Raw genomic sequence first — 15,009 nt, 5'->3', positions numbered from 1 at the left:
GAAAGGAATGCAAAACCTTTATTTGTTTTTTAGCCCTGCTACGACTGAGGATGAACATACCTTTATTACAAATTTTTTAACATGAAAGGCCCAGTGCTGGGCAGGCCAACATGAAATATTAAGGACAGAACAGTTGGTGCGCTTTGCAGGGCCCCTCACCCCCGGCAATTCTCCACCAAAAATGAGACAGATTTTTTTGTTACCAGTTTGTCTGAGGCGTCAGGTGATTAGGCTGAGGCCGCAGGATTGTTAGGGGAAGAGATGAAAGAGCACACCAAGTGACTAAGTTTTAAAGCTTTATTAATAAAATAACAGCGGTGAGTGCTTGGTGCTCCCCATGTCACTCAAAGGAAGGAAGAAAGCGTTAGTGCCTGTGCCATAACCCACTTTCATACTCACACACGCACAACCCAAGGCTGGCCAAGCCTGGGTGTAACATAAGAAGAAGGGGGGGAAGGGTGGATGAGAGTTCTGTCCTGTGTACAGGCCATTTAGGGTCTGCTGTTGATCTCCGACCTGCTTTGGCTTTTGAGAGGATTTTTAAGTCCTGGGTTTTTCTGGGGGAATTTTGTTTAGGGACCTTTGTCCCCCGTGCTTTGTGTACCAGTTTAAACCAGCTGTCTGCGGCTTTCTCAGCTTTCCCAAAACACACCAGCTTCAGGGACGCAAGACTGTTGTTTTCCCCCTCACTGGCCTTTGCTGTCTTACTAGTTTTCGCAGCCCCTGCAGTTCTGTTCAGCTAAATCCTCCTTTCTCATGGCTGGTCGGAGTTGGAATTCAGGCACCCATCTTTCTTGGCAGGCAGCCAAGAGTCGGTTGTGTGCCGTGGCCTTGGGCTGAAGTCAGTGTCTTATCTTCAAACCTAGCTGAAGCGTCGAGTTAACCCATTTCCTTCCCCCTTCCTCTCTCTACGGCCTCTTGTAACCTGCAAAGAAACCTTTTACATCACACTCACACGTTCAAGCCATCCCACAATACACTCGCCTTCCTCTCTCTATGGCCTCTTGTAACCTGCAAAGAAACCTTTTACATCACACTCACACGTTCAAGCCATCCCACAATACACTCTACTACATATACAAGTGCTAGCAATGTACAGTGCTAAACTGCTTACCCAGGGGTCCCGCGCGGGGGGGGGGCAGGGGGCAGTTATATTGTGACACCAGCCCACACATGCAGGGCTCTGTGTATCCCCTAACACCCCCCACACTGAGCACCCAGCCCACACACCCAGGGCCCCATGCATCCCCTAACACCCACCCACTCCGAACACCCAGCCCACGCACCTGGGGCACCGTGCATCCCCCACACAGCCCACACTCTGAGCACCTAGCCCACACAGCTGAGGCTCTGTGAATTCCTTAACGCCCCCACACTCTGAACCCCAGCCCACACACCCAGGGCCCCATGCATCCCCCGCACAGCCCACACTCTGAGCACCCAGCCCACACAGCCAGGGCCCCATGCATCCACTAACACCCTCCCCCTCTGAGCACCCAGCCCGCACACCCGGGGCACTGTGCATCCCCTAACGCCCCGCACACTCTGAGCACCCAGCCCACGCACCTGGGGCACCGTGCATCCCCCGCACAGCCCACACTCTGAGCACCCAGCCCACACACCCGGGGCTCCGTGCATCCCCCACACAACCCACACTCTCTGGGCATTATGCATCTCCTTCCAGTGTGCATGCGGGTGCACAGGGTCCTGCGCGATGCTAATCCTGCGGCTTTGTCTCTGCCATGCAGGCTGGTGGTGACTGCGATGGACAGAGGGAACCCGCCCCTCATTGGCTCGGCCACGCTGACCGTGGTGGTGATGGACGTTAATGATAACAGCCCCACCATCCCCCCGCCCTGGGAGGTGCGGGTGCCCGAGAGTAAGTGGGGCACAGGGTGGGGGTAGGGTAGCATGGAGGCGAGCACGGTGAGGGCTCAAACCCTGCTACCTGTGCAATCCTGGAATTTGCATATCAATTAATACGTAAAGACTAATTTACATGAATCCTCAACTCCTTGTCCCATTGCCTCAGGGTGCTGCTCTAGTTAAGGTCTCTAGAGAGACTCCTGGAGGACTCTAACTATAGACTTGGAGCTTAACCACAGAGCTGCAGCCCAGAGTGCCCCTCTTGCAGGGTACTGGCTGGGTGCTGTCGGACAAGACAGGGTAGCCCCTCGCACAGCCCTGGGGGGCACCAGGGCACTTTCCTGCAGAGCCTCTGGCCTGGGCCCTGGGCTCTGGCTGTAGCCCTGTCACTGGAGAGGGGCTGGTCATGGGTGGCTGAAGCCCACATCCCAGAGTGGTGCCCTCCTGTCAGTCAGCCCCAAGCTTCCCTTGCCTGCTCCCCCTGCCAATCCTGGCACCCCACAACTAGAGCCCCACACCTCTTTTCCCGCCCACACCAAGTCACTCCTGCTCATCAGCCCTAGCTACCCTTCCATCACTGCCTGCCCCCGTCACCAGCCCCAGCTCCCCTCACAGGAGCCCCCTGCCCTCCCGCCCCATGTCAGCCCTGGCTTCTCCCTGCTGGAGCTCCCTCTGTCCCCACACGTCACTGCCTTTCCCTATAGGCGCCAGGTAACATGGCATCCCTTCTGGCTCAGTGCTGAGCTGGGTTCCTGTCCCCCATACAAAGAGCCCTGCCGCAGTGGTTCCCTCTCAGCTCTTCTGGAGGGGGGCAGGACTCCCAGCACTGAGGCTGTGGGCTGCTGACATGGCACCCCTCCTGCAGACACCCTGCTGGGCACTGAGATCACCCAGGTGACGGGGAACGACGTGGACTCAGGCCCAGCGCTCTCCTACACGCTGGTGCCGGATGGGGGCGCAGCAGGAACCTTCAGCATCCTGCGCTACGGGGGCCGCATTGCCCTAACAGCACCACTGGACTACGAGCAGTGCAGCCATTATGTCCTAACCATCCGCTCCTCCGACTCCCGGCACGAGACTGAGGCCAACCTCACTGTCATCGTGGAAGATATCAACGACAACGCGCCCACCTTCAGCCAGGGCCTCTACCAGGTACTGTGCCAAGCACTGAACTATTGCGCCTACCACAGGGACATGCGCCCCAGAGCCTGCACCAGGTACCGCCCCGAGCACTGCCCGAGCGCCCCTGCCACAGTGACATGCACCCCAGAGCCCCACCGGGTACCGCCCCGAGCACTGCCCGAGCGCCCCGCCACAGGGACAAGCGCCTCAGAGCCCCACCAGGTACCGCCCTGAGCACTACCCGAGCACCCCTGCCAAAGGCACATGCGCCCCAGAGCCCCACCAGGTACCGCCCCGAGCACTGCCCGAGCACCCCTGCCACAGTGACATGCACCCCAGAGCCCCACCAGGTACCGCCCCGAGCACTGCCTGAGTGCCCCTGCCACAGGGACATGCGCCCCAGAGCCCCACCAGGTACCGCCCTGAGCACTACCCGAGCACCCCTGCCAAAGGCACACGCGCCCCAGAGCCCCACCAGGTACCGCCCTGAGCACTACCCAAGCACCCCTGCCAAAGGCACACGCGCCCCAGAGCCCCACCAGGTACCACCCCAGCACTGCTCGAGCGCCCCTGCCACAGGGACATGCGCCCCAGAGCCCCACCAGGTACCGCCCTGAGCACTGCCCGAGTGCCCCTGCCACAGTGACATGCGCCCCAGAGCCCCACCAGGTACCGCCCTGAGCACTACCCAAGCACCCCTGCCAAAGGCACACACGCCCCAGTGCCCCACCAGGTACCACCCCAGCACTGCCCGAGCGCCCCTGCCACAGGGACATGCGCCCCAGAGCCTGCACCAGGTACTCCCCCGAGCACTGCCCGAGCGCCCCTGCCACAGGGACACGCTCCCCAGAGCCTGCACCAGGTACTGCCCTGAGCACTGCCCTAGCGCCCCGCCACAGGCACACGCGCCCCAGAGCCCCACCAGGTACCACCCCGAGCACTGCCTCAGCGACCCGCCACAGGGACACGCGCCCCAGAGCCTGCACCAGGTACCGCCCCGAGCACTGCCTGAGCGCCCCACCACAGGGACATGCGCCCCAGAGCCTGCACCAGGTACTGCCCCAAGCACTGCCCGAGCGCCCCTGCCACAGGGACACGCTCCCCAGAGCCTGCACCAGGTACTGCCCCAAGCACTGCCCGAGCGCCCCTGCCACAGGCACACGCGCCCCAGAACCCCACCAGGTACCACCCTGAGCACTGCCCGAGCGCCCCTACCACAGGCACACGCGCCCCAGAGCCCCACCAGGTACCGCCCCGAGCACTGCCTCAGCGACCCACCACAGGGACACGCACCCCAGAGCCTGCACCAGGTACCGCCCCGAGCACCCAGCCACAGGGACACGCGCCCCAGAGCCTGCACCAGGTACTGCCCAGCATCACTCACCAGCACCCCCCACGGACAGACAGACACAAAGAGACATTGTAGAACCCTCTACTAGGTACTACCCAGTGCTACTACACTGGCACCGGCCCCCTGGAAAATTGGGACCTGCCCCGCGTGTGCCTGGGCCACTCCTGGGTGCCACTTGGGTCAGGGTAGAGAGATTTGCCTGGGTCAATGGCATGTACCTCTGTCTACGGCCCATCTCTCCTGTTAAACCCACTGGTATTCTCTGCCTCCTTGGATCTGGACAATGGGCCCATCTGTGAAAGACTGGTGCACTGCACCTAGGGCCCAGGACTGCCAGCCCTATTGACAGTATGGGACATGTACCCTGAAAACCAGCATCTCGGTGTCACAGTGGACAAGCAGCTCAGCATGATCTCCCAGTGTAACACTGGGGCACAAAGGGCTAATGCAATCCTTGATTGCGTACACTGGAGACTCTGGAGCAAAGAGATTATATTACCTCCATTGGCACTGGTGTGGCCACTGTTGGAATCCCGAGTTCAATTCTGGTGCCCACAATTCAACAAGGATAACTCAGGGAGGAGGGATAGCTCAGTGGTTTGAGCACTGGCCTGCTAAACACAGGCTTGTGAGCTCAATCCTTGAGGGAGCCGTTTAGGGAGCTATGGCAAAAATCTGGGGATTGGTCCTGCTTTGAGCAGGGGGTTGGACTAGATACCTCCCTTCCAACCCTGATATTCTAAGGATGTTGAACAATGGGGGAGGATTCACAAAAGAGCCACGAGAATGACTAAAGGACTGGAAAACCTGCCTTATGAGGACTGGACAGAACCTACTGAGTCCAGTCCTTGGCTAACCCAGGCAGGCTCATTCTATATTCCTGTTCACAAACATATCCCGTTCCATTTTAAAGCAAGTTGCACTACTCTGATTGGGAGGCTGCTCCAAGCCATCCCTCCTCTGGTGGTTAGAAACCTTATGATTCCCAGCCTGAGTTTACTTCTGGCCAGTTTGTCCCCATTGGTTCTTGTGTCAGCATTGTCCTTTAGCACCCACAGCTTGTCTCTCCCTGGGATTTACCCCTACAGTGTATTTAGAGACAGCAGTCAGAGTCTCCGCTCAGCCTTGGTGTTACCAGGCTAACAAGCCAAGTTCTTCCAGTCTCTCTCACAAGGCCCTCCCTTCCCCTCTTCATCCTAACAACCTTCCATGATGGGTTGGACCCCCCTTTCAGGGTGCCACCTGATATATGGGGTCCCACTGAGCCCACCCATTCCACCAGCCTGGGCTCCCTTACCCTGTCCTGCTGTGCACACACAGAGAGGTAGGGACACATCTAGCCACAGAATCTGCAATCAGCTCTGCATGGGAAGACTCAGCTCGGGGATTGCCTGGCACTCAGGTGCACACCCCCTCTGGAGTGTAACCCAAAATTGTATTGTCTTGCGCTGTATAGAGAGCATGAAATTCGCTCCCTCCCTCAATGAAGAGGAAGATATGCACAGCTTTTTGCCCCATGCCCCCAGTTATGAATTGCACAAACTGGGTTTTAGAATAAACAAAAAAGTTTAACTACAAAAGGTAGATTTTAAGTGATTATAAGGGATAACAAACATTAAAGCAGATTACTGAGCAAATAAAATACACATGCAAACTAGGCTTAATGCATTAAAGAAATGGGCTACAAATAGTAATTTCTCACCCTAAATGTTGTTTTATGCAGGTTGCAGAGTTTATTGAAGGTAAACTGCATTGCTTGCAGCTTAAATCTCCAGGTATACCCTTCACAGGCTGACCTTTCTCGCCTAGGCTCAGCCCTGTTCCCCCTCCCCCAGCTTAGTTCCTTTGTTTCTTCAGGTGTTTTCAGCAGTTTTCCTTTTTGGGCAGGGAGGCAGTGGAGAAGAGCCAAGATTAACTCACTTCCCAGCCTTAAATAGGATTTGCATATGGCGGGAATCCTTTGTTTCCTAGTTTGACCTCCACCCCCTCTTAATGGAAAAACACTAGATGTCCCAGATGGGGTCTAGTACCAGGTGACATGATCACCTGACCCTGCAGTGTCAAATCAGCATCCTAGGAAACTTCTCAGGCAGGAGGGAGATTAGTATCTTCAAAGTCCTATTGTCCTTCCTAATGGCCCATCCAGGCTGTTTGCATAATGTCTGGTGGGGTGTTCCTCAGGTGAAAACACAGTTGTAATTATTACATAGTCAATATTTCTAACTTCAGATACAGACATGATACATGCATACAAATTGGATAATCTTATTCAATAAAGCATAACCTTGCCAATGATATCTCACATGACCTATGTTGCATAAAGCAGATCTTAGTTATGCCACTTTCATATCATAACATTTCTATGAATAATATGGGGTGTAATGTCACACCTCCCTCCTTAGATTATTGCCAGAGGTTTAGTTACTGACTAATGCGAAGGCAGTGTGCCTGAAATTCTCTTTAGGGCTTAGGCCTGGTCTACACTGGGGGGGGGGGGGGTGTCGAACTAAGGTACGCAACTTCAGCTACGCGAATAGCGTAGCTGAAGTCGAACTACCTTAGTTCGAACTACTTACCCGTCCTCATGGCGCGGGATTGACGTCCGCGGCTCCCCCGTCGACTCCGCCACCGCCGTTCGCGGTGGTGGAGTTCCGGAGTCGACGGGAGCGCATTCAGAGTTCGATATATCGCGTCTAGATGAGACGCGATATATCGAACTCCGAGAAGTCGATTGCTACCCGCCGATCCAGGCGGGTAGTATGGACATACCCTTAGTTATTTAATTTCTTAGTGTTACCAAAAATTGTATTGTTACCCACAGATGTTTTTACAAAGTTCTGGGTTCCTTTTTCCAAGTTTCCTGAAAGCCTTTTATTGTACAGCATGGTTAACACAGTGTAGATATTAATACCTTCTAGACTGTAGGTGTTTTGGCATTTAGCCACCAGTGCCATGAGGTGGTGTGCCTCAGTTTCCCCTTCCACACAGCAGTCTAGATTGGTTATGCTTTCTCTGCTTTGCCAAGCTCTAAGCCTGTTTACAGGTACTAGCTGAGAAGCAGTATTCTTACAGGACTTCCTTGTTACCACTCCTAGCCTGTACCAAAGTTTCTTCCAAAAATCATGCATGTTACACATTTTTAAAGGATTTACCATCAGTAGCAAATTCTTGGTCTCAACCCATAGATTGTGTATTAAGAGACATAACTGCAGAAGCAAATTCATTACAGGGAGGTGCTTCCAAGTATGATTATCATACCACGCCTTCTGTTTAGACAGTCCAGTTCAGCATTTATTGTATTTTTCAAACCCTTTCTGTACCAGAGTATGTGTTAGTAAGGTGCATATTGTTAACAGTGAGGGGCATTAGGCATTAACCATGGGAATCAAGTACCAGGGGAAGTGATGGATTCTCCATCCCTTGATGCCCAAGGCTGGAACAACCCATCAGTGGGCTATAGGCACTATACTCTTACGGGCCCTTACCTTCTTATGAAAAACAACACCCAGCCGTACAGTGCTCTTGCCATGGCTGGGCTGGCCATACTGTGGATCCACCGGGACCAGTTGCTCATCCTGCTGCTGCTCGGGGCCTGCTGACTAGGGCAGTGTTGCAAAGCCAGTCACTCAAACTGGGCCTGGCCTCCCCCGTCATGACAGCGGGACACACAGACCAAATGTAGGAATTGGCATTGCAATCCTTGTCATGATGAGCAGCAGCAGGATGGGCAGCTGGTCTGGTAGAGCCATCACATCGCCAGCCCAGCTGCAGTGAACATACTGTACAGCTGTGGGTTGGGCCCCAGGAATGGTGCCTAGTTGGCCTGTACGTTGATCAGCCTCATTAATGGCTGTGGCTCCAGCCTGCGTACCTTTGCGGGGTTCAGCCACTCACAGGTTACTGGGCTCATGACAGCAGTAACTGGTCTGGTCAGACATGATGATCTGTGGGATCCTTCTGGCCTTACACACTAGCATCCTGCACTCTAGCCAGATCAAGCCAATGTGCCCGTCTATTCTGCTGTTCCCCCATCCTGGGTCAGACAAGTGGGGCTGCCCAACCCGGTGCACCTGCCTCTGTCCAGAGCCTGATGCTTCCAGGGCAGGCACGCCCTGCCTGTGATTCCCCTGCCAAACTGGGCACCATTGCCAGAGCTCCAGGGTGAGCCCCAGGAGAAGCCTGAGAAGGGACATGAGAACAGTTTTCAAGTACATAAAAGGTTATTACAAGGAGGAGGGAGAAAAAATGTTCTTCTTAACCTCTGAGAGTAGGACAAAAAGCAATGGGCTTAAATTGCAGCAAGGGCGGTTTAGGCTGGACATTAGAAAAAACTTCCTAACTGTCAGGGTGGTTAAACATTGGAATAAACTGCCTAGGGAGGTTGTGGAATCTCTCTCATTGGAGATGTTTAAGAGCAGGTTAGACAAACACCTGTCAGGGATGGTCTAGATACTACTTAGTCCTGCCATGAGTGCAGGGGACTGGACTAGATGACCTCTCGAGGTCCCTTCCAGTTCTATGATTCCCAGGTGTCTGATGATTCTGGGCTTTGCTTCCCTTTCAGGTGACATTGCTGGAGCACACGCCAGCAGGCAGCAGCACCATCCTCACCGTCAGTGCCACAGACAGGGACTCTGGCAGCAATGGGGAGCTCACCTACCGCCTGGCTGTGCCCAGCTCCGACGTCTCCATCAACCCCAGCAATGGTAGGTGGGAACGTGCTGCTGTGCCTAGGCCCTGGGAGAAGCAGCTCCATCCCGTGCCAGCAACAGGGAGCTGCTAACTGGCTTCCTGGGGACAGAGCCATCCTCTTCAGGGCCCCACAGCCTGGAGCTGCCTGACTTCCCCCCAGCTGTGACCCCCATCACCAGTGGGAGTGGGTCTGGCCTCCCTATTTTGCCTTGAGGTTAATAAGTCCCCTGACTCTCCTCACCCCAGGGAGCGGGGGTGGCTTCTCGCCCCACCTTCCCCCACTCCCAACACTCTCCCCACCCCTATGCTCGCCCATTGGCACCTGGCAGGCTCCGCACCCCAGCCCAGGGCTGTGCTGACTAACTTTGTCCTCATGCAGGAACACTGTTCACCTCTCGCCGCATGGAGCTGGATGCAAACCAGCCCACGCTGGACCTGGTGGTAGAGGTGCGTGACCACGGCTCTCCCAGCCTCTCGGCCTGGACCACAGTGCAGATCCAGGTGCTGGATGTGAATGACCACAGCCCCACCTTCCAGCAGGCGCACTACAATACCTGTGTCCCTGAGGACCTGCGCCCGGGCACCACCGTGCTGACACTAGAGGCGGGTGACGCTGACCTGTCCCGGGAGAACGCCGGCTTCGACTACACCATCGTCAGCGGCAACAGTGGCAATGCCTTCCAGGTGGAAAGCCACATGGGCTGGTCTCGGGGGCACCTGCGCACACAGGGAGCCCTGGTGCTGGTGGAGGCGCTGGACTTCGAAGCCGTCCCCATCTACAACTTGACAGTGGCAGCCTCAGACCGGGGTGTGCCACAGCGCAGCACCACCGTGCCAGTGCTTGTCACCGTGCTGGATGTCAACGACAACCTGCCGGTCTTTGCCCGGGCCGAGTACCACACAGCCGTGAGCGAGAGCACCCCCCCGGGCACCGAGCTGCTGCGGCTGGCAGCCCACGATGCCGACTCGGGCCCCTACGGCCAGGTGCGCTACAGCATCAGTTCTGGCGACCAGCGCAGGCTCTTTCAGCTGCATGAGGCCACAGGAGCCCTGCGCCTGGCACAGTCCCTGGACCGAGAGACCCAGGCCCTGCACAGCCTGGTGGTGCAGGCATCTGATGGCCCCGGCGGGCACTTTGCCTTGGTGCCCATCACCATTGAAGTGAAGGACATCAACGACAACATACCCTACTTCCCGGTGGAGACACTGAGTGCCAGCGTGCGGGAGAACCTGCCGCCAGGCACCCTGGTCACCACTCTGCACGCCATCGACGCCGACACCGGGGCCTTCGGGGAGGTGCGCTACACTGTGCTGGAGCAGGCAGTGGGGGAGGTGGGAGCCCCTGAAGGCAGGGATGTCTTCTTCATCAACCGGACCTCCGGGGAGCTGCGTTCCCGCCTTGCCTTTGACTATGAGCGTGCCAAGGCTTTCCAGCTACTGGTGCAGGCCACGGATGCCGGCAACGCCTCAGCCACTGTCACTGTGCGGGTGCTGGTGACCGGCGAGGATGAGTACAGTCCTGTCTTCCTGAGCCCAGACTTCAGCTTCCAGGTGCCTGAGGGCGCCCACAAGGGCCAGAGCATTGGCCGGGTGCTGGCCACCGACGAGGATGAGGGTGTGGACGGCGTGGTGCTCTACTCTTTAACTAAGCCCTCACCATACTTCGGGGTCAACCAGACCACCGGCACCATCTACCTGCGCATGGACAGCCAGCCGCAGCCAGCAGGGCGGGCCAAGCGGGAGCCGCGGGAGATGAACCTAGAGGTGCAGGCCCGCAGCCCCCTTCCTTCCTCCCGCTCAGCCTCTGCTCAGGTCTCCATCGACGTCACCCACACCTCCTTCGGCCTGGTGCCAGACCTCAACTTGCTGCTGGTGGTAGCTGTGGCTGCCTCCCTGGGTGTGGTGGTGGTGCTGGCCGCCGTGGCCATCATCTTGGTGCTGGTCCGCTCCCGGCACCAGCAGGGACACAAAAAGCCAGAGCAGGACTCGCAGCTCAATCACATGCAGAGTGGCTCCTTGCAGAAGCTAGGCCATGAGGAGCCGGTACTGCCCGGCAGTGACCGCATCTATCACCAGGCCCTGCCAGGCTATGGCAGCGAGTCGGCCGGACCCTACCCACGGGGTGGCTCCCTGGACCCCTCTCACTCCAGTGGGCGTGGCTCAGCCGAGGCAGCCGAGGACGATGAGATCCGGATGATTAACGAATACCCACGTGTGGCCAGCATCACCTCCTCCATGCAAGAGCACATCTCAGCCCGCGGCCCCGACTCGGGCATCCAGCAGGACGCCGACCAGCTCTCTGACATCTCCTGTGAGCCTACCACTCTGGAGAGCGCCCAGTGGTTCAAAAGCAAGAAGGGCTCCAGCCTGCTGCTGCCTGGGCAGCCGCCCCATCTGTACCGTGAGGATGGGGGCAGCAGCACCTTCCTGGGCGTGGGCTGCGGCCTGAGCGTCTCCTCCCACCCCAAGGACTACACCTTCCCTGAGGACGGCAAGCCCTCTGTGGAGGGATCCCTCACCGCCGTCGTGGCCAGCGAGGAAGAGCTCCGCGGTAGCTACAACTGGGATTACCTGCTGAACTGGTGCCCCCAGTTCCAGCCCCTGGCCAGCGTCTTCACCGAGATCGCCCGTCTCAAGGATGAGAGCTCCCTGCGCAAGCCCTTCCAAGCCAAGCCCAAGGCAGAGCCCAAGCCCCGCATTGATCCTCCGCCCCTCATCACCTCGGTGGCCCATCCCGGGGCCAAGTCAGTGCCCCCCAAGCCAGCAGTGGGCAGGACCTTCCCGCACCTGTCCTCCTTGCGCCGCTCACCCATCAGCCACGAGGGGTCCATCTCCTCCTCGGCCATGTCGCCCAGCTTCTCGCCTTCGCTGTCCCCACTGGCTGCCCGCTCCCCTGTGGTGTCACCTTTTGGTGTCTCCCAGGGGCCCTCAGCCTCTGCCATCAGCGCCGAGCACTCGCTGGAGCTGCCTGAGGAAGCTGAGCTCAGGATTTAGCCCCAGGCTCCCATGGACTCTCAACCCCTCCTGCTATTCTCTGCAGCCTCCAGGCAAAGCAGGGGCGGGGGCGGAAGGGCTGGATCTGCCACCCCCACAGGCTGCTTCATTCTCAGACCCCAGCAGGTTGCTGGTTCTGGTTCCAGTCCCTCCACATGGGCTGCCAGTTCCACTGCTGATGTCAGCGCCCCGATAGGCTACTTGTGGTGGTGCCGGTCCCACTGCCTCAAATGGCTGCCGATGCCAGTGCCTCCATTAGTGCCAGACCTGCTCTCTCATGGTACTGTTTGCTCTGAGTGGTGGGGGGGCGAGTAGTGTCCTTGCCACCCCTGCGGTGGCTGAGGCCACTTGGGACCTCACTCCTCCAGTCCTGTGGGCCAAGCTGCCCAGCTGGGGGCGGGAGCAGCTGCACCTGCCTGGGACTTGGGGGGGGAGGGCGCAGACTGTGAGCCAGAGGCCAGGAAAGCAAGGCCAGACCACCTACGCACTGGGTGAGGGTTTCTGAGGGGGGGACACATTCCAAAGCGGGGGAGCATGGGCCAGCGCACCAGACATCATGCCATGCACATGCACAGAGCTCACTCTGTCCCTCACTCCCCATCACCTCACCGTGAGGGCAGATCCTGTTCCCTGCAGACCTGCCCAGACCCAGGAGAAATCCCATTCCCCGCAGGCCTCACCAGCCCCAGAATGGGGGGGAAATCTGTTTCCCACAGGCCTATCCAGCTCCAGGATACAGGGGACCTGGGGGATGGGGTACAGTACCCTGCAGGACTGGCCAAACACAGGATGGAGGGTCCTATTCCCACAGACCCAGTGGGGAACAGATCCTGTTCCCTGCAGGTTTGCCGGGGGAAGGAGTAGGAAATCTCATTCCCTGCCGCCCCATCCAGTCCAGGGCTGTTCCCTGCCACCCCATCCAGACCCAGGGAAGGAATCCCATTCCCTGCAGGCTTGTCTGGCTCCAGGGGGCAGATCCGGTTCCCCACAGATCATCCACACCAGGAGCTTCCCAGCTCATTGATTCTGTTTTTTGCTGCTGAGACAAGCTGCATGGAGGAGCAGCTTTAGGAGGGCCAGAGACCCTAAGGGCTGCCACAAAACCTTACCTGCACCAGGGCCAGGGCCACGGTTGGGCCCCTCCCATGGCTGAGCCAGTCCTGAGGCCCCTGGGAGGGACAGGGCAGATGGAGACAGCATGGACCGCACCTGGGGCTTTCAGCAGCTGTCAGCCCCACCTTCTCTTTCGGCAGCAAGACAGCATCCAAAAGAGCCCACCACCCCCCAGTCTGTGCAGCCGCAGTGCCCCCTTCCCCAGGCAGGGTGGGTCTGTACATCCATGAGGCCTCATCCGGGGCAGGATCTGTGCTGCTGCAATGCCCTGCTGGTGGGAGTGCAGCCATGATGCCCCCTCCCCCACCAGAGGGGGGTCTGAAAAAGACACCCCCTGCCCATCTGCCCCTGGGCTGGAGTCCCTACATCCAGCGCCTCCACTGGAGGGGCCCCATATTCCCCTGTGGGAGGGGTGGACACCTGGTTGTGGCTGCTCATCTCCTCCCCTCAGTATAGTGCTGTGAGCATGGCACAGGGACATGCTCCCATGGAGGCTGGTCCCCACCCTCGTGCTGCCACCCGTGTCTTGCTGCAGCCCATCTTGGTGCCCCATTGGCACTCTCACGTGCTCAGCCCTGGCACCAGAATCAGGCCATCCTTGCCCTGTGTCTTGCACACGCCTGGAGCGCGGAACTCACAGACTGGAATTGGACAAAGGTTGCCTGCGGCCGAGAGATGAGCAGCGTGCTCCCCTGCCATCCAGCACCATGCACAGCACCAAGACTGGGTGCAGGAGCACTGAGGGGATGGCAGAGCCCCCCCCCCCATCCTGCCTCAGCTAAGTTTGGGGGTGGGGGCTACATCTGTCTGTTTGCCTCCATCCACCAGGCCTGCAGCAATGCGCTGACAGGGCGAGGTGAGCGCAGAGCCGCGCAGGGTGCAGCAGATCTGAACAGGCTGGGGGGGGGGGGTGCAGCCACCTACGGTGTGACTTGGTGGGTGTGGTTGGGGGAGGGTGCAGGTGGGTGTGGCCAGAGGAGTGGGCGTGGCTGGGCATAGGTGGGCATGGCCCAGGCATGTATAACAGCAGGGGATAGAGTGCCCCTCCCCGTCCCAGCTGTTGGAGAAGTTTGTGGTTTAATTGTGAAAGTTTCATGCTGGAATTTTGTGACCCCAGCCCCGCCCCACCCCGCCCCCTCCATTAGACCCACCCCCCCCCACACACCTCTCTGCACTCAGCCCCCCATCCCTCCTTCAGCCCCCACCCCTCTGTGCCCAGCCTCCTCCGTCAGCTCAGCTCTGCCATCTTGATCCACTTTCCCCAGTGCCCATTGGGCTTCTTTGCTGGAGTCAGCTCTGCTGCTCAAGGGGCATTTCAGCCCAAGTGTGGGTCTCTGGCACCCTCACTTATCCTGGGACAGGGATATGCAGGAGAACCTGGGGGGGAGCCTGAGGTTGGTGGTGATATGGGGGAGCCCCAGGGGGTGGCACTGACATTGGGAGAGCCCGGGGGGGCGATGACATGGGGAGGAACTGAGGGGGGATGGCAGTGACATGGGGAGAGTCCTGGGGGTTGTCGTGACATGAGGGGGTGTGAACTGAGGGGGGGTGGCGGTGACATGGGGAGAGCCCGGGGGGTTGTGGTGACATGGGGGTGGGAACCGAGGGGGATGGCAGTGACATGGGGAGAGCCCAGGGGGTGGTGATGACATGGGGGGATGAGAACTGAGGGGGATGGCTGTGACATGGGGGGTTGCGGTGACATGGGGAGAGTCCGGGGGTTGTGATGACGTGGGGGTGGGAACTGAGGGGAATGGCAGTGGCGGGGGAAAGCTTGGAGAGGTTGTGGTGACATGGTGGGGGCGGGAACTGAGGGGGATGGCAGTGACCTGGGGGGGTGTCCAGGGGGTTGTGATGACATGGAGGGAGCG

General features: G+C 58.5%; 1 protein-coding gene across 3 annotated transcripts in view; it reads left to right on the top strand.

Annotated features, from left to right (window-relative positions):
• DCHS1 (dachsous cadherin-related 1) overlaps nt 1–14,623 on the top strand; it is a 158,817-nt gene extending 144,194 nt beyond the window's left edge. For 2 of the 3 annotated variants that reach the window (XM_045025235.1, XM_045025224.1), the window contains 4 exons: nt 1,749–1,879; nt 2,732–3,018; nt 8,904–9,045; nt 9,411–14,623. In XM_045025235.1, the coding sequence (XP_044881170.1) occupies nt 1,749–1,879; nt 2,732–3,018; nt 8,904–9,045; nt 9,411–12,025 (3,175 nt within the window). In that variant the 3' untranslated portion in view covers nt 12,026–14,623. The remainder of the gene's footprint in view (nt 1–1,748; nt 1,880–2,731; nt 3,019–8,903; nt 9,046–9,410) is intronic. The other variant, XM_045025245.1, reaches the window with a different exon arrangement.
• Nucleotides 14,624–15,009: the final 386 nt, after the last annotated feature.

The sequence above is a fragment of the Mauremys mutica genome, chromosome 1, assembly GCF_020497125.1.
Source record: "Mauremys mutica isolate MM-2020 ecotype Southern chromosome 1, ASM2049712v1, whole genome shotgun sequence".
Taxonomy (NCBI): domain Eukaryota; kingdom Metazoa; phylum Chordata; order Testudines; family Geoemydidae; genus Mauremys; species Mauremys mutica.
The sequence above is the reverse complement of the archived record's forward strand: the minus strand, read 5'-3'. Positions and strand labels throughout refer to the sequence as shown.